We start from the raw sequence: 20,187 nt of genomic DNA on the forward strand, positions 1-20,187 counted from the left end.
CACAGTAAACACTAAACAAGATGCAATGTTTCAAACAGCCAGAACCATGAAGAAAACGCAACAGAGCAATTTGCGGGAGAGCAACTTTGAGGACGGTGAGCTGCAACAGTAGCCAGGTTGATCTGGGACAGTCTGAGGGGGGTGACACCCGAGCCCCACGTGACTAATGGGAAGCTGTCTGCTGAGGAGGCTCTGTCTGGCCTTGCGTGTGCAGCATGGTTCTCAACCAGGTGACCTCACCCCTAAGCCTCCCTCCACCTGCGGCCAGGTCTGGGCATTTTAGGTTGCCACCACCGGTGGGGGAGTCGTTCTGGCGCCCAGTGGGGGAGGCTAGGAAGTGCCACCCGCAAAATTAACTGGTCCAAAGTGTTGCGTGGCGAGATTGAGAAACTCTGACTTAGAAGGGCAAGGACAAGGGTCCTGCAGGAGTCAGCAAGGAGCTTGCTGTGCTCGGGAGCAGACTCAGATCCAGTGTGGCTGAGAGGAGGGTGAAGTGACAGAGGTAGACTAGACTCTGGAGAGGCTGCGGGAGCGCTTTTCTGGGCATAGTGAGGAATTTGGAATTATCCCCAAGCAGTGGGAAGGCCTTGGAGAGTTTTAAGCGCGGGAGACAGGTGCCCCACACGAAGCGCTCAGAAAATACTGTGTATTATTATTAACACCTTCGTGCCTGCCCCGCACCCGGCCCAGGCCGCGCGTGGCCGCAGTGACTCCTCCTGGCCAGCAGAGGGCGCCGGCCGACACTTGGCCGCCGGCCGCCCGGGGCGGGCCTCCTCTTGCCGTGCCCCTTCCTTGTCTTTTCCCCTCAGGAGCAGTCGGGAAGGTGGCGGCGGCGGCGGTTGTCCCGGCCGGGCCGGTTGGTGTGGCCCGTCAGCCCGCGCTCTGCAGCGCCCGCGCCGCGCCGAGCGCAGTCGAGCCGAGCCGCGGCGGCCGGGTCCGGCGCGGGCGGCGCGTGCCGACGGAGGGCTGCGGCCGCGGCCAGGGCGGCCCGTGGGACCGCGGGCCCCCGGCGCAGCGCCGCCCGGCTCCCGGCCCTGCCGGCCTCCTCCCTCGGCGCCGCGGCCATGGCGGCCAGCGCGAAGCGGAAGCAGGAGGAGAAGCACCTGAAGATGCTGCGGGACATGACCGGCCTCCCGCACAACCGAAAGTGCTTCGACTGCGACCAGCGCGGCCCCACCTACGTGAACATGACGGTCGGCTCCTTCGTCTGTACCTCCTGCTCCGGCAGCCTGTGAGTGCGGCGCCGCGGGCGGGGGCCGGGCCCTTCCCGGGCGCGGGGCACCGGGCGGCGGGACGGGGGCCCTGCCGGCGCCGGGAGACGTTGGGCAGCGTGCGAGGCCGGCGGGGCGGCCGCTCCGGCCGGGGGCGGCAGTTGGGCGCCGCTCTCGGGGCCGGGCGGGGGAGGCAGGCGGTGGGATGCGCTCCGCCGGGGCCGCGGGCCGGGATGCGCTTTCAGTTTTGCCGGGCGAGGGTTTGGGCTCGGGGCATCCTTCGCGGGTGGGAGTTGGGGTCGGGGAGTGGGTGGCGGGGGGACGGCTCGGGTCCCCGCCGAGCAGGCGGCTGCCTCCCGCGGCCCTCCGTTCTCCGGGGCAGCGGCCGCGCCGGGCTGTGGGGAGAAGATGCGCGGAGGCTGCGGAGAGCCGCGCCGGTCCTTTGTGTGCCCCGCCTCCCGCGGCTGGGGCGCGGCGGCTCCGGGAGAGGCACCTGCAGGCGCCGCGGAGGAGAAGCGGGGGCGAGGGAGACGGGGCGCGAGCGTGCGCCCCTCTCCGCGGATGGGGAGTACCTAGCCAGGTACGTGAGAGGAAGCCGGCCTTTAAGAACAGCGGAATTAAAACGTCTTGGTGGCAGAGGTGTGAATCCCAAGGGAAAAGTTCAAGAGGCTTGATTGCGGGACGGGGGAGGCAGAGAAGCGAATTTGAGGCTGTGAGGTTTTTAGCTTTGTGGTCTGGAGAGAGTCCCGAGGAGTTTGGGGAAAGTTTTAATGGAAATAAGCTGTCGACTAGGAGCTGTGTGTTTCCAAATAATGGTGGCAGTATCTGTGGGACTTGTGTGTCTATACCCAGGTGCCCTGGCTGCACACAGAAATGGGGAGAGATGGGAAGACAGCATTATTTCACAGACTACCGTCCTTGTTCTTCTTGGCTTCATTAAGCTTTAATTTGATAAGGTTTTTTTGTTGCTGTGAAATTTCATTGGGAAAGTTTTCAGGTGATTTTGGAACTAATAAGATGCTTTTTTCTGTTACTGCCTTGGATTCAAAGTAACTTATTGACAAAGTAGAGGTTACTAAATAGTCTTAAAACTTTTGATCGTAACATTAATACTTAAGACAAAGTGCATAATACCGTATGGGAAAACTGATTTTTAAAAATTTGAAAAATGCAGGACAAGCCCAGTAGTATACTATTTGCTTTTTTAACTTTGGCAAAAAGGCATCATTAATCTTACATGAGTATTAGTACTTCTTAAGCAAATATTTATTGGGTGCCTGCTATGTTTTGTGTGAAGCCCTGGGGTGTGCTGATAAAACATAGCAACTTTTTCATTCTTTTGGCACTTACAATCTGGCGGAGAGATAGTAAAACATACGTAAATTAATAAGAAAAATGTCAGGGGTAAGTACTATGCGGAGTATTAAAATAGTGTGATAGGAAAAAGTTCCTAAGGTTACTTTTAGTTTGTGTAGTCAGGGAAACAGAGAAGTTGCCAGTGTTATTCTTGAATTACAGCAGAATCACAGAGCTTAGGTGGTATCTAGGATATAGTCTGGTTCATGCTTTTCATTAACAAAATGAAGAAGTAAATATATAAAATTAAATGACTTATGTTGGACAACTTTGGTTCTAAAATTAAGCTAGCAGTACAATTTATTTTAAGTGTATTTGACTTATTACCTGCTTAAGAAGTGTGTCCTACTTTTACTAAACACAAAGTCCTTTGATGCATTTAAAGTATTTAGTTTGGAAACTATATGTATGTATATTTACTGTTCTGGATTTCTGACATTTCTGGGTAACCCTTTGTAAGTACAGCCGCAAATATGTAGTGTCTAGGAAATATCTTCCGATTTCTTCCTAGATTTCACATTTCAGAAACATTGTATCTGAAAGGATATCTTGATATAATGACAATTGCTTATCTTAATGGTATTTAATTTATAATAAATAGGACTTGGTTTCTCTATTCAGTCATTTTTTTTCACAAATATTTATTGCTCACTTGGCCTGTGTCGTAAACTGTAGGAGGTGCTGAAGTTACCTGGATCTTACTATCCTTATGGAGCTTTTATTCTAAATATAGAAACATATTGCTATAATACATTGTCATATTTCCTTTCTATGAAAGAGATATCTGTGAAATATATAAGTGGATATAGAAAGCTTCTTTGAGGAATTGATGCCTGAGCAAAGACTTTCAAATACAAGGTCCACATTGCAGTCAGCTTCATATAGTTGAAATACCAAGTACTTATGAGCTAGGTTTTAAATTCTGGCTCCAGATATTAGCTATGTAGTATTGAGAATGCTACTCAATATCTTTGAGCTTGAGTTTTCTTGTATATGAAATGGTGAGAGTAAGGTTTCTTTTGCACATTTTGGATATAGATTTGTTTTTATTATTAAGAGATAATGTTAAACATTTTACATGATGCTTGGTATATAACAGATGCCCAACAGATGAAAAGCAATAACAAGGGAGGGAGGACATTCTGTGAGTAAAGGAACAATACTGTGTATGAGAGACATTGCAATGAGAAATGTCCTGATAAAAATCTCTCAGATTGGATTTTTGGAAGTAATTCAAAACCTGAATGAAATTGGTTTGAAAATATGAAGGGAATTTTTTGGTTGGCTCAAGTTAAGACTTTATCCAGTGACTTAATAATAATAATTGCTTAGATTTCCCTGTTCAGAGATGGTTTTCCACACCCCCAATTATGTTGTTGGTCCAACACTTTCAGAGATCTGCAGTTCACTCTGATTGGGTTGCTTAGGTCATATGGCCACCCAGTGCCCTGACTGGACACGTGTTTTACCTTGACTCTGTGGGAACAAGGATCCCCAAATAGAGTTCCCAAATCAGAAATCTGGGATTCTTGGGAAGGAGGGAATGGATGGTAGAATGGCAGCTTGTTAAGTATCTACTGTAGAACATGAAAGGGACAATAGCTCCTCAGGATATTTTCTTTGAAAAGCAATTATGCAGGAAAATAACTTAGGAAGAATAATATAACTATTGAGCATAATAATAACGATGTATTTGCTATTTAGATGATATGGTATAATTGAAAGAATATAAATTAAAAATTTTTTTCCAGCATATTATGAGGGTACAAATGTTAAGGTTACATAATTGCCCATGCCCCCCTCTCCCCGAATATGAATTTTGAAGTAACATTTTGATAATGCCACTAGCATTGCGACTTAGGGCAATGTAGGATTACGTTAGGCCACTGTGTGCAGGTTCACCTGCATCCGTGCTCTTAGCTTCAGTTTCTTTATTGTGATGAGAAGATAATAATGTGTAGCTCAGAGTTGTTAAGAGTATTAAATGATACACATAATATATTTATTTAACACATACTATAATCAAGGATGGGGCTAAGTGACCAAGGTAGAAATATAAAATAAGGCATGCTAGCTGTCTTGATTTACCTAGAAAATGCTGATATGCAGTATATGATACCTACTAACATGAATTCTGAATTTTAAGATAGTCATACCTTTTATCATTTATGTAGTAATAGTTTTATGTAAATAAATTGAACCAGCATCTTATTGTTAATGTTACTAGACTCAGAGTTAATCTTTCCTTTCCTGTTTTTCTTCCAGATGACTGTTCTGTATGCTTGAATGATGCTCAGAGTGTATAACTGAGTGTATTCAGAGTGTATAACTGAATTTAGATTGGGAAACTTTAAAATAGACTTTAGAGTTGGATACAGTTAAACTAGTTGTTACAAAGGCAGAATGAAAGTGTCCTGATTGGGACAGATCTTTCTGTTCTGCTTACAGAAATACTTAAAATTATGAATGGATACTCCAAACATTTAAAATATAGCTGACGCCAAAAAATTGCCTTCATGTTAAAGAACTTTTAATTGATTTAAAGACTAGTTTTAGACTAGTTAAAATTATTTGTTCCACAGAGCAAATAATTATGTAAACATTAATATAATCAGTAAATAATATAATAAAAGATTGTCCTAGCCTTCAGAAATGATTCATAAGTTTTTCAGTGGGAGTTTAGATAAAATCAAAAGCAACATTTGAGAAACACTTTGCCACTCTTAATGCCAGTTATTTTATGTGGATTTATACTTGGAATTTCACAGGTATATAAATGAGGCCAGATAGTAACTTATACTCTAGTAAGTTTATGTGCATTTTGACTCTTATGATAAATCTTTATTGCAAGAATTTTAATTTTTTAAAATTAAAGTTGTACAAATAAAAACAGGTATATAATTTGTTTTTATACAATTATTAGCATTATGATGAATTGGAATCAGATGCCCTTTTGGAGCTCTGATTATAATGTTTGGGACCTCATGATGTCACAGTGGGCAATGATTGATATTCTTAATTCCTTTTTCACTTATTTTGATACTCTAATGTGGCTGCATTCAGTGGGATATTTTCAAAATAGTAAAATTTCAACTTACAATAAGTAGAAAAACTTTTTTTTTTTTTGAGACCAGGTCTTACTCTGTCCACCAGGATGGAGTGCAGTGACATGGTCATAGCTTATTGCAGCCTTGAACTCTTGGGCTTAAGTAATGTTACTGCCTCAGTCTCCTGAGAAGCTGGGACTACAGGTGTGCGCCACCATACCTGGCTAATTTCTTTTTTGGGGGGTAGATTTGGGGGTCTCATCATGTTGTCCAGGCTGGCCTCCGAATCCTGGCCTCAAGCGATCCTTCCACCTATGCCTCCCAAAGTACTGAGATTACAGTCATGAGCCAGCATGGGGCAAAACCGTTTGATACTTTTTCAACTGTGAAGGACAGAAATTTTTTCTGAGCAAATATTGAGTGCTAGTGTGTGGCAGGCATTATTATAATAACAGTCACATGAGGAAGATACTGTTATCCACTGACAACTTTAAATTGTAAAATTAGCATACACTCTCAATGATTTGCTGTTACAACATGCTTGATGTTGGGATCCAGAACTAATGTTGATTGTTTCACCAAAGAATGTATAATTACCACAGATTATTGTAAATTGTTGTAAATTCTATATTTTGTGTATCTAAATGGTAGGTTTTACTTCTTCATTGAGTTTTAAATGGCAAGACGGTTTATGGATATATCATACATATTTGTTTTATTGCTATATCATGCCCTCTTTTTTGGTAAGGAACTTCTGAGCCCCAAAATATGTGTTGTTACCTTTGATTTTTATTCAGAAAGTGCATTATTATTGTGTGTTCTGGATTCAATGGGAATATGGTGCTGACTGTTCTAAAGCAGTTCTTCTGAATTTTGCATATGTGTACTACCATGCGTCATGAATTAATTCTCTTGCTATTTTCTATATTTGAGCTATAATTAAAACTTCTTATTCTGTGTGCACAAGATTGATGTTATAGGTTTATCAAAAAAGTTAAAGCAAACAATCATAAAAATATACACACATATACATATGTTATATATATTATACATAGCAAGCATGTTTTTTATCTTGACATATAACTTAATTTGCCAGCGCTTTTATGTAACACAATGTAGGACTTTGAATGTGGATCCACTGATTAGATTCTTTGTCTCCTGATATAATCCAGACTCATGCTGTGCTGTTTATGATTTTTAGCATTTTATTTACTTATAAAGCAGTTTGAATGCTTAATTGTTATAGATTTTTATGATTTTTTAAAAAAATCTTTTACAGTTCTTGTCCATGGTCATATAACAGCTTTTCCTAGGACTCAGTTTAGTTGAGTCTTTAAAATACTTCACTTAGTTTACATGGAAACAATTCTTTTCATGTGTCATTGTTTTACATAGTTGATTAAAGTATATACTTAACAAGCACTGTACCAACTATATTACCAAATACTATGTCAAACGACATTTGATAAGCCTAAAACTCAGTTGGAAGGAACAGGAGCAAGTGGCTTTCTAGACATGAATGTTTATTGTGCAACAAGGATTAGCTGTAGGTTTTTCAGAGGGAAGGAGAATCATGGATTCATTCAGCAGATTGGATCAGAGGGACTCTGCTGTACAGTGCTATGATCGCCTTCTCTACTGGGAAAGCTCTTCAGCATTCACCATGTGGTAGACTCATTTGACTTTAACTTTGCATGAAGGCATCATTTTCATATTGTTTCTCTCTGTTCTTTACTCATTTACATATAAGTTTTGGCATTATGTGATTATAAGCACTGGCTTTCAGTTTCAAAGTAGATAGAGTACAATTATCTAGATAAAATTTACATTAAAATTTTAAGTGTTAGTAGATTGTAAATGAAAAAGATTAAAACATTGTTTTAAGGAACTTGCTGACCTCTGGATCTCAATTTAAAAGCCATTGCCTTTTTAGATATCTCTGTATCTGTTCCATTAGTATTTTTTTGGAAAACAAACAAATTTGCTAATCTGACATTTCCCATCTTTTCTATGCATGTTGTAGGATGCTCACATTTGTGAGAAACTCCTGTGTAGAAACTCAGGACTAGGTTTCATTACCTCTTGTATTTTTTTCCTTGCTCAGTAATGCATATTCTAATTCAAATAGTCAAAGTAATGATTGTCTTGGGAAATACAACTTGGATTCCTTTAATGTATATGAAAAAGGTAAATCATTTATAGCTTTGGGTACTTTGATTATAGCAGGTTCCTGTGGCAACCTTTACAGCCTCACACAAGAGAGCTGTTGCCCTAAGGACATCTGACTGAACATGATTAGAATGAAATTCTTTAACTGACTTCACAGTGAGGATAGGAAACTTACTTGAATTGTTTGAAATACGAAGAATGACAATTTTTCTTTAAGTTAGAACATTTAACAAAATTTGTTTAAAGACTTCCAAGTAAGGTGTCAATGTTTTTGATTGATACCATGTATTAATATGGTTTTTTTAGAGGGAGGGAGGTCATAATTATACCTTATTCTGGTTGCTTATTTTAAGAAGTACATTAACAAACTGGAACATGCTCTAAGGACTGTGATGAAGATGGTAAGGAAATTTGAAACTATGTATGAAAGGAACATTTGCAGGAAACATAAATGCTCTTAGCTTAGAAAAGACTGGGGGGTCGGGAAGCTATACATATGATCACTGTCTTTGGGTGATTTAAGGCCTGTCACTGGAAGAGCTTCTGTATGACTCTAGGGGGAGATACAACACCAGTGTGTGGAAGTTACAGGGAAATTGTGTCAGTTAAGTTTATTTTTGAAGAGTAAGAACAGTTTATTTTCAGGGTTTTTGTGTGTGTGTGTGTGTGTGTGTGCGCTTTAATTTTTAGTTCATTTTAACTTCAATACTAACTTCTAGCAAAAGAACACATGCACATAATTTAAAAAGGCAAAGGCTTATGACAAACAGCAGGCACCTATTTCCTTCCCCAGTTTTCTGATTACCATAGAAAATGGCTTTGAAACCTTTTGGCTGTTCTCTCCTTCTATATTTACTTTAATACTTCTAAATTAACGCATTTGTAATGCTATCTCTTTGATTTTTCAATTTTGGCTTTTATCCACTGACTAGAAGGAGGAGAAGATAAGGATTTGATTCTCTTAAGGCTTCTCACCCTCAAGTGTATAATTGTCTAGTTTTCTTCATTTGTTTTGTTTTCTGTATATGTATCATAACTATATTCCCAGACAAATGGTCTCTGGCTGAGGTACAACACTTATTTTAATATGGTCACACACATCAGGTACTTTTTTTTTTGAAAAGTCATTACTTTTCACACACATCAGGTACTTTTTTTTGAAAAGTCATTACTTTTATAATCCTCTGCTCTGGGAGTACAGCTTTCTAGGCCTGCTATGCAGCTATCATTGCAGGATTTCTCTTCTACTTTCATTCTGGGAATTTTCTTTATCCCTAACCTATGTTGGACTTTCTAATTCTGCCCTCATTTTAAAAAAGTTAATGGTTTGTCTATATTCACAAACGTGAAAATACTTTGCCCTTGGAACATTTAAGACATGCTTAGTTTGTCTTCAAACCTTCAGGGTTGCTTTTGAGAGGTCTGATGCTATTTCTATTACTCATTCTATGTGACACTTTTTTTCTCCTCCATCTTTAGGGAGTATGTATGGTCATCTTTTATTCCTGCTGTTCAGAACCTCATATTGAAGTATTTTGATGTATGTAGGTCTTTTGTTCAGTGTTTTAGATTTCCCCCCCAACTGTTTGGAAACTCATGCTTTTTTTTAGTTCAGAGATATTTTCTCCAGTTTTCATTTTGGGGAACAAAAAGCCTGGCTGCCACTGTTCTGGGAGCCAAGTTGAGGGAGGTGACTGGCAACATAGAATCTGTCATACAGTATGTAGAGTTTCACATAATCTCTCAGTTTTTAACATGGTGCCTAACAATAATCCTCAACTATACCTGAGTCCAGAGTCTTTTAGGTATAACCCTACAGTCTCCAACCCCTGGCCTTCAGGAACCGGGCTGCACAGCAGTAGGGGAGTAGTGAGCCAGCAAAGCCCCACCTGCACCGACAACCGCTCCCCATTGCTTCATCACCGCCTGAGCCCCGCCCCTCATCAGATGAGCAGCAGTGTCAGACCCTCATAGTATTGTGAACCCCACTGCAAACTGCACATGTGTGGGATCCAGGTTGCATTTTCCATGAGAATCCAATGCCTGATGATCTGAGTGGAGCTGGACTCTTCATTCCTGGTCCGTGGAAAACCTGTCTTCCATGAAACTGGTTCCTGGTGTCAAAAAGGTTGGGGACCGCTGCCTGACCTCTCTGGAAATGAACTTTCCTTCAGACATCTGCCTTGGGCTGGTGGGAGTAGGCTTGTGGCTGTTGAAAAACTGGGGAGTGTAATGATTTCTGACTTAAACCCTCTACATGCATTCAGTTCCTTCAAAGTATCTTTCACAGATCCTGTGGTGGGAATCAGCTTCTAGTTGGCTTCTCCTACCTCTACAGTAGCTTCTGTTTTGGCATTCTCCATGAAGTCAGTTACTTCTGGTATACTCACTTTGTAATCTTCCAAATTTTGTTATTAGAGAACTGTAGTGTGTTTTTGTGCTCCTCTTGTTCTCTGTCCTTCTGTGTCTAGTAGCTTAATATCTTTTTATTCCTTTGCTGTCATTTCATTGAGGGTTTGGGGATGTAGTGAAGACATTTTTCTTTTTTTTTCCTTTTTTTTTTGAGACAGAGTCTCACTCTCTCTCTTGGGCTAGAGTAAGGTAGTGTCATCATAGCTCACTGCAATGTCAGACTCCTGGCCTCAAGGGATCCTCCTGCTTCAGCCTCCTAAATAGCTAGGACTACAGGCATGCGCCACCACATCTGGCTAATCTTTCTATTTTTTATAGAGATAGGAGTCTCGCTCTTGCTCAGGCTGGTCTTGAACTCCTGATCTCAAGTGATCCTCCCACCTCAGCGTCCCAGAGTGATAGGATTACAGGAGTGAACCATCATGCCTGGCTTGTCCACTACTTTTAATTGGAATACCTTAATTAGGTTTAAATCCTTACTTGAATATTATTTTTTAGATGCTTACTGTGTTACGAGGATCTTATGGTATAGTATTTGTGGCTTTCCGAAAAACCCAAAATAATTGTGGTTTACATCGTGTTAATATATATAATGTAATTCACACACGTTTAGTTTTTTAATGTTGAGCTTAGATAGACTAATATTTTGGACTACTCAGAACATGCAGTGTCTTGGTGTCAATAGTTTGTAGAATGTTGATAACCTATTAAAGGCATCTTCCATCTGTTACAGATTTTAAATCTATAATTTTTATAGTATGAAACATTGTAGTATTTTTAGCAAATAGGATGGAATAGATCTAAATGTCAAATTAACTTTATTACTTTCTGCCAATAGTACTAGCAACCACATAAATTTCCACAGCCTATTAAAATATTTTAACCAGCTTCTCCCCCAGCAGGAGAAAAACAATTAATAAAACTAAGCTTTCCTACCTATTCATCCAGCACAGATTGTTATTTGAATTGAACAAATGGCTATTTACAAGATTGTTTGAGGCATAGTTAAGAGCAGCATATTGGTGGACATATGGAATGAGTCACACCATCTGGTTAGAAGTCATACCTGGGTGGTGGTCATTAAAATTAAAACTCCTAGGGATCTGCTTATGACTTAATTATACTGCAAAAACATATTGGGCTGTACCAATAGGTTACTTTGAACTTCTTGAAACCAATTAACTGGCAAACATGCTTTCAAAATATCAATACTGCAGTTATTGAATGAGTCAGGGTTTTTTTTTTGCAGAAAACTGGAAATTTAAAATGTGTATTTTAGGATCTGGAATGGGTGGTACTTCAGTATTGGCCCCATAAAAGTGATGTGGTTTGCTTGTCCCACACTTCCATCCAATAGTTATGACTAATACCATTACAGTAAAGTGTTTTATAGTATAAACACTGAATTCACATGGTAGCTAGACTAAGCTCTGCAAAAAGGGTAAGTGGCACCAGCTTCCAGGAATACACCTTAAAAGTAAATATTTCAGTTTTGAGTTATTTTAAGTTTTCATTCATTTAAATGATCAGATTTGGTAGGTTGAGAAGATAGTCTGCTAATGAGAAAACATTTATTTTAATTAGTATACAAATTGTGGCTATAAATGGTAACATGGAATCAGGTCTACAGTTTTTAATCTTAAGTTAACATACATTAAAATTAACTCTTTTGGTATATGGTTCTGTGAATCTTGGCATATGTATAGCTTCATGTAACCACTACATGTCAGAACATGGGACTATTCCATCACACCAGAAACTCTCTTAGTCCTTATTTCTCCTCAACCCCTGACAACTGTAGATCTATTCTCTAACACTATGGGTTTTGTTTGTCATTCTGAGAATGTCTTGTAAGTGGAATCATAATTTTTCCAGATTGCCTTCTTTCATTCAGTGTAATGTTAGTTGTAGATTTCAGTACTTTGTTCATCTGTATTGCTGAATAGTATTTCATTGCTTAATTTATCCATTCCTCATTTGAGGAACAATTAGGTTTCTAGTTTTTTTAACTCCTGACCTCAAGCAATCCGCCCACTTCAGCCTCCCAGAGTGCTAGGATTACAGGTATGAGCCACTGCACCCGGCCAGGTTTCTAGTTTTTGATGCCTATGAATAGAGATGCTATTAATGTTTATGGATGAATATAAGTTTTCATTTCACTTGGGTAAATACCTGGGAGTGGGATTGCTAGGTTATATATCAAGTGTGTTTATAATTTTATTTAGAAATTGGCAGTTTTTTTGTTTTTGTTTTGATGTTTCTTTCCCTTTGTACTGATTTGGAAGCTATAAATTCCATATTCTTTTATGGTCACCATTGAAATTGTGCTGTTCATACTCACATTCTGATTAGTATTCTAACCTTTGTCTAGTACCATAAAGTCTTAAAACATGCAAAGTATTCTCATTTAAGTGTTATGATTGGTGAACATGTTGAATTTTTCCCATTTCTGCTCTACAAATTGGACATTATGGTGATCAGATGATGTTTGTTTAGATATGCCAATGTGTTTAAGTTTCTTTGCTCACCCTTTTATATCTCAAGACCTTTTTAGGTCCTCCTCTCTCCTTCCTCCTCCCTTCCTTCTACTGCCTTCGTTTTCTTCTTTCTTCTTCCTTCCCTCTCCTTCTTCCTTCATCCTTCTTCCTTCTTCCTTCTTTCTTCTCTCTTCTTCTTCTTTTTTGGCTTATGAACAACAGACATTTATTCCCCACGTTCTGGAAGCTGGAAGTCTAAGATCAGGAAGCCAGCATGGTTGGGTTCTGGTGAAGGCTCCGTTTCAGGTTGCAAACAGCCAACTTCTCCCTGTATTCTCACATGGTTAAAAGAGAGCCATTTTTCTTCTTAAAGTATAAACAGTATAAGTTTCATTAGTGAAAATCTCCTGGGGTAAACTTTTTTTTAATCTGAAAATACTATTTTGATCTTCTTCAACAATAGCTTTGCTGGGTTCACAACAGTTATTTTTTTTCTTACCATTGAAGATAGTATTATACTGTCTTCTCATTTCTATTGAGAAATTACTATTAGTCAAATTTTATTTCCTTTTTTCTTTCTGATTGCTTTTAAGATCTTCTGTTTGTCTTTGAAGTTTTATCAAAATGTTTCTAAGTGGATTTTATTTGTCCTTATTTTGATAAACTATGTTCCTTTATCTGTAGATGCTGCCTTTTATTTGATCTGAAAAATCTCACTCATCACTTCAAATGTTACCTCTCCTTTATTCTTTCAGTTCTCTCTCCTGAAAGAATTCATTATGTCGACTCTAATTTTTTCCTCTTTTTTTACCCTTGTCTTTTCTATCTCATTATGTGTCCGTCCTACCTTCTGAGTTATTTCTTTTATCTGCTTCCCAATTCATTAATTCTCTCTTCATATGTGTCCAATCTAGTCTTTAACTGATTTGTTTGATTTTTAATTTCTACATTTATAATTTTTCATTTCTGAAATTCTGATTTGTTAATTTACCTCATTCTGATAGTTACATAGTCTTTGTTCATTTTATTCCATCTTTCATTTATTTTAATGTTTCCTATATGTTGTTGTTATTATTTTTTGAGACAGAGTCTCACTCTGTTGCCTGGGCTAGAGTGCCGTGGCGTCAGCCTACCTCATAGCAAACTCAAACTCTTGGGCTCAAGCAATCCTTCTGCCTCAGCCTCCCAAGTAGTTGGGACTACAGACATGTGCCACCATGCCTGGCTAATTTTTTCTGTATATTTTTAGTTGTCCAGCTAATTTTCTCTCCTCTCCTCTCCTCTCCCCTCCCCTCCTCTCCCCTCCCCTCCCCTCCCCTCCCCTCCCCTCCCCTCCCCTCCCCTCCCCTCCCCTCTCCTCTCCTCCCCTCCCCTCCCCTCCCCTCCCCTCCCCTCCCCTCCTCTCTTCTCTTTCTTTTCTTTTTAATAGAGACGGGGTCTTGCTCTTGCTCAGGCTGTCTCGAATTCCTGAGCTCAAAGGATCTACCTATCTCCGCCTCCCAGATTGCTAGGATTACAGGTGTGAGCCACCACACCTGGCCCCTATATACTATGTTTAGTTTATGTTTTGTAACTGGTAATTCTAGTAGTTAAAGTCTTAGGACGAAGTGGAATATAAATCTGTTATTTCTACAGACTCAAGCTCAGTGGTTTGTTTTGTTGTTTGTGGTGATTTTTATTACAGCCTTATATTTTATTGAACTTGGTATTTGCAAGTCCTGCCAGCCTAAATTGAAGATACATTCCTCTAGGATGGATTTGCATATGTTTCTGCTGGGATCCATACATAAATCCTAGCAACTTGAAGCTACTTTATTCCCCATTCAAGGTCTTGGATTTAACAGTAATATCTGAGATTGAGCTCTCTCACCTTGCCTCAGCTATTGTTGGCATTTGCCTTCTGAACAATACTGCATTTTGCATATAACTTGGGACACGATTCTGATTTCAGCTCAATTTTAAAATTTTTGTCTCTTTTTCTTTTGATGGGGGGTATACTTAGAGATTTCCCTTACTTTCTAGAAAGTCCAGTAGTCTGTTAATAATTATGGCTTTTTTTTTTTTTTGTAATTTATGAACTGTCATGTTTTAGCAGAGGAGCCTTTTCTGAATATCTAGTTTACCATATTGTTGGAAGTAGAAATTAATAAGATTAAATATAAATATGCAAAGTGCCAGTCTAGATACTTTATCAATATTCATTTTCTTCTGCCTTATTAACTTATATTTTGCCAACCAATTTGTGTAACAGTGCTTTTACATCATATAGTTTATTCTTGGTTATTTGCTTTGGCCACTTTCTTTAGTCTGTTTTCTAATTTAAATTTTAATACATATTCTATACAGATTTTAAACGTGCATATTTACTTTGTTATTTATCATTTCAGAGAGAAATATTTGTTTCTATTTTCTGTTAGTTACTCTGGAAATAAATTTATAGAAAAATTTAATTTTTTGTTGTGTATGAAGTAAAGGTGTAGAAAATTTTGGAGAAGATTGAACCTTGGTAGAATTTATATCTTGACAGAAATCCAAAGGAGTTTCTTTTGTTTAGTAATTAACATATTTGTTTTATTTAGAACAGTAGTTCTCAGCTAAAGGGCTTTTGCCCCTTCGGGAAGATTTAGCAATGTCTGGAAACATTTTTGATTGCCACTTTTTGTTGAGGGGTGCCACTGACATTTAGTAAGTAGAGGCCAGGGGTGCTGCTCAACATCCCACAATGCACAGAACAGCCCTCCACAATAAAGAATTATCTGGCCCAAATTTCAGTAGTGCCAAAATTAAGAAATCCTGAATTAGAGAAGTGAAGATAAGATGTTCATGCTGGTGGATATTATAGGACTTCGTAGAAAGGGTTTTCCAGGTTTTAGAAAAACTGAAATAAGGCCTTAGAAAGGAAGACTGTTCTGTCCTTCTCTAATTCTTTAACACAGGTATTTACATCTTCAAGCCAGGACTAAAAGTCCAAATCTTTTGACTAATACTACTTATCAGTTGGACTTTATTTCTTGCCATGTTTTCCTATTATACAGTAAGATATATTCATTATGGAAAACTTGGAGAGAATAGAAAATTATAAATAGGAAAAAAATCCATTCAATCCCATCACCTATATGCAAGGGCTGTTAACATTTTGGAATATTTGGTTAGTTTTGTTTTCTTTGCAGAAACTTTTTATGTAGTTCTGAGAATACTATATTTAAAGTTTTATCTTAAAAATTAAAACACCAGCATAAGTATAAAACTGTATATAACATTATTATATAATTTTATTGTCATTTCTTTAACCACTTCCTCTTTGGTGTTGAAGTGTTTCTGAAGATTTCCTATTACAAACAATGTTTGATGAACATCTTGTATATAATTAGTTACATTTCAGATTCCTTTTTTAGAATAGATTCCTGAAAGTGGTAATGCTGGGACAAATAACATGAATGATATTCTTGATACAAACTTGAAATTATTCATTTCACCACAAACTCATCAGTCTGAATGCTATTAATATTTAAATGATTGATAGAATCTGTCTTCATGTTTTTTCTAAACTTTTATAAGTATGTAATATCTATGTACAAAGCTTTTGGAGGCTAAAAAAGAAAAAAAAAATCTTTGTATATCCTTGCATTGAGAATATAGTTAATTTCCCTGAATAAATGGAATATAAAAGAGCAATTAGAGAAAGCAACATGAACAAATGTAAAATTTTCTTGAGGTTACTCAATTTGTATAATGTGGCCTTGCCAGTTTTGTAAATTCAATGTTACTTTAAGTTCATTGAGAGAGAGAGCTCATTTAAAGAAATCCTGTAATGAGTATTCTTATTAAGTAGAAAAAAATATCCTTTCATAGTTTGGTTATGAGTTATGTTCTAGTTGTATTTGTTTCGTAAGTCCAAAATTTTGTTCACTTAGGTAATGTGAATACTTTTTTTGTGCATTAATGGCCCTGTGATATGGTAGAGCTTGGAGATGTATCAGTTAATATGCTCTACACACTGTAGTGTGTAATGTCATTTAAAAAGAGTCAGAATTGTTTTTATGAATTGGTGTTTCCTCATTGAACAATTTGAGAAGTATAGGGGTATAATTCTTTGCTCCAAAATTTCTATAACATGTACCTTTGTAATAGTGTTTGATATTTCCTCATTAAGAATTATTCCTTTGCCTTTACTATTTTTACAAAAGAGATATTACCAGGAAGATGGAAAGGTAAAGGCTTGTCTGGAACAAGGAGGAGATATTACAGAATAAGAAGAGACAGAGTTGAAAGTTGATAAGGAAGGAAGTAGAGGCATTTGAGAGAAACAATTATAAGTTAATTTTTTGAGGATAAGGTAGGGTGTAAGTATGTGTCATAAATGATTAAACTTCCCTGAAAGTGGCAAATTTAGTCTTGCTCTTAATACAGAGGATTTGGAAGATACAGTGTAGTACCTTAAATGAATAATAATGACTTTTCTTAAATTTTCACTTTTGGAAATCTAGAAGGAATTTTTAGAGCCTTAATTTATGATTGCAAGTCGTAAAGGCACTGGAAAGTTATTCATACTGAAGTTATTTCTTCATAGTTCAAAAGTTTGACCAGAATAAAATTGTTTAGTTTCCCTTCTTATTCAATCTTTATTTCCATATTTTATGACTTATCAGCAGATAGAAGGAAAACAATTAGCTTAAAAGTTTAACAAAGGAAAACAAAACAACAGCAAAACCCAAGTTAACCTTTCTTCACTTCAGAATGTGGTGTAATTTGTCTTAATTCAGACCATGATCTGAAAGGTATGCCTTTCATCTGTGACAAGGGAAAGGTAGAGGAAGAAGAAGCAGGATAGGAAAGTTGAGGAGCTGCTATTAATTCTGAATTCTTGTTAGTGTTTTGACTTACAATATTGTGATTTTCTATAATACACGCTCTAGTTATTGAAAATGTTTTCAGAATAATTTTGAAACACTTTTGGTACATTTATTATTTTACATCAGTATTAAATCTCCCATTTAATTAGCATGGATGATTGCAAATTGATTATGACAAACTCTGTACAAATAACTGCTGTAATAATCTGCTCTGGAATCCAGATTCCAAATAAGGCCTTTAACAGAGGACATGATCTCAGAGTGTTTTATGGAGCTTTGCATAGGTTACTTGTTACTTTACATAGATTATTTTAAGTGTCATTCTTGTGGGTGGATAGGCAACTTTGTGATAATTGGACAGCATGTAAATAGTTCTTAATTTCTGAGTACATTTCTATTCAGTTTTTCATGTGCATGATAAAATATCAAGATAAAGTCTTTTGAAAGCTATTCATACAAAAAAGGCTTCAGGGTTGTAAAGAACCTTGAAAGTAATTTAGTTATTTATCCAGCTATTTTTCGAATCCTTTCTCCCTATCTGTACGGTTTCGGTTTCCTCTTGAATACTTCACTGACTCTTTTTTTTTTTTTTTGAGACAGTCTCTCTGTTGCCTGGGCTAGAGTGCTGTGACGTCAACTTAGCTCACAGCAACCTCAAACTCCTGGGCTCAAGCAATCTTTCTGCCTCAGCCTCCCAAGTAGCTGGGACTATAGGCATGCGCCATCATGCCTGGCTAATTTTTTCTATGTATTTTTAGTTGGCCAATTAATTTCTTTCGATTTTAGTAGAGACAGGGCCTCGCTCTTGCTCAGGCTGGTTTTAAACTCCTGACCTTGAGTTGATCCGTCTGCCTCGGCCTCCCAAAGTGCTAGGATGACAGGCATGAGCCACGGCTCAGGCCTTAACTGACTCTTAAGGTGACTGAAAATGGTCTTATAAATTACTTGAATTGATGGAGATGGGTTTTTATTCACCTTGATTAATTACCTCAAGTTTCCTTACATTAGTTTTCACGTAGTTTTCTAAATTAGCCTCAAACTTAAAGGTAGGTATTTGATAAGAATATTTGCATAGCTCCAATCTTAAAACATTATTGTCTCTTTCTTAGAAGATACAAAGTACAGAAATAACTTTTTGTACTCTGTATTTAGATATTTTAAAATGTACTTTTAAAATTCTTTACCATAGAGTTCTTCACATTTATATTCTCCTTTCATTGGACACACAGTAAAAGCGATATTTGTATTTCCTAGACAGGTACTATGTGCTTTTAACTAGGTAGTTAATTGAATTTATTGTTAAATATACTATTTAGGCGAGTAACCAAACTTACTTTGACATCCATTATGAAGATTAATAGTTTAAAATAATTTTTAAATACTTTTAGTTTATGGAATGAAAACACTGTTTCAAGTTTAAATGTGCTAATTAAAAATGTTTTGAATTATTAGTTGTGTTATTTTAAAAATATAGTTTATAATAGTCAATTTTGTATTTTATCTTTTAGGCGAGGGTTAAATCCACCGCACAGGGTGAAATCTATCTCCATGACAACATTCACACAACAGGAAATTGAATTCCTACAAAAACATGGAAATGAAGTAAGTGTTTTTACAATTTTCAACTTTTTTGTTGGCAGTCATTTTAATAAGATTTAATAGGTTATTTAAAATGTTGAATTTCAGTGTCTAAAAAAAGTTATTTTTGTATTCTATATTTAGATATTTTAAAATATACTCATATAATGATGTATTTGGAATTAATGTCTACTACATAAATACTTTACCTTAAACCTAAAGTGAAACATACGTATTTTAAATTCATCAATGTTGAATGTAAAAGGCTTTTTTTGGAGGACATCTGGTATTGAAGTTACTATTAGTCTTTGCTTTAAAAGCCAAAGGAAAAGAGGAAGAAAATTAGCTTTGTGATTATATAAACTTGTTTAGGCTGTTGTGTGATTAGCTTTCACTTGAAGTTCTCTTAGTCCTTTTTACTAAATTTTTAGTCTTTGGGTGTATATGCAATGTTGAATGGTTAGCAAGTGGCTCAGTAGGGAGGAGGCCAGTAGTTTTGAGGGGCAGCCTAGTGTCATGGGGAACCAGATAGAGTAAGGATTTGGAAATCTTTTTCCTTCTCGCTTTTAATGGGCTTCCAGCGATTCCATTCTGTTTGTTTTTAGTTTTATGTTTTGTTATTAGTAAAAGTTGTGATCTAATATTTTTAAAATCAATAAAATTAACAAAGAAAGTGGGCATCTTTTGCAATCTTGGGATAAGTATGAGCCAGTCAACCCAATTGATTAATAATGGCTATTATTATTTTTAGAAAAGCCTCATTTTCTAGAAAGGAAACAGTGCTTTAGTTATACTGTTCTTATTGCGTATCTTTGAATCCTTAATAGACATAAAAGAAGTTAAATGTTATGATTTTATTAGTTTCAACTTTCTTTTACCCTTAGAAAATGTATGCAAGCATTTTGCACTCTACCTCTCTTTCTTCCTAATATTTTGAGAGTAATATCTTAAAATTGTTTGCCTACTTGTGAGGCACATGTGTTTTTGGTTCTAAAATAATGAAGAAATATAAATTCACAATTATGAAATGATTTAGAATACATGATTTAGAGAAGAGAGCCCAACTTTGAAGTCTCCAAATTTT

General features: G+C 37.5%; 1 protein-coding gene across 10 annotated transcripts in view; it reads left to right on the forward strand.

Moving 5' to 3' along the window:
- Positions 1 to 791: 791 nt before the first annotated feature.
- Positions 792 to 20,187, forward strand: part of AGFG1 (ArfGAP with FG repeats 1) — a 67,312-nt gene continuing 47,916 nt past the window's right edge. For 7 of the 10 annotated variants that reach the window (XM_012749431.3, XM_020288169.2, XM_012749433.3 and 4 more), the window contains exons 1-2: positions 793 to 1,231; positions 19,034 to 19,127. In XM_012749431.3, coding sequence (XP_012604885.1) covers positions 1,065 to 1,231; positions 19,034 to 19,127 — 261 coding nt within the window. In that variant the 5' untranslated portion in view covers positions 793 to 1,064. Of the gene's footprint in view, positions 1,232 to 19,033; positions 19,128 to 20,187 lie in introns of all 10 variants that reach the window. The other 3 variants (XM_076005997.1, XM_076005996.1, XM_012749436.3) reach the window with 2 other exon arrangements.

This window comes from Microcebus murinus, chromosome 8, assembly GCF_040939455.1.
Source record: "Microcebus murinus isolate Inina chromosome 8, M.murinus_Inina_mat1.0, whole genome shotgun sequence".
Lineage (NCBI taxonomy): Eukaryota > Metazoa > Chordata > Mammalia > Primates > Cheirogaleidae > Microcebus > Microcebus murinus.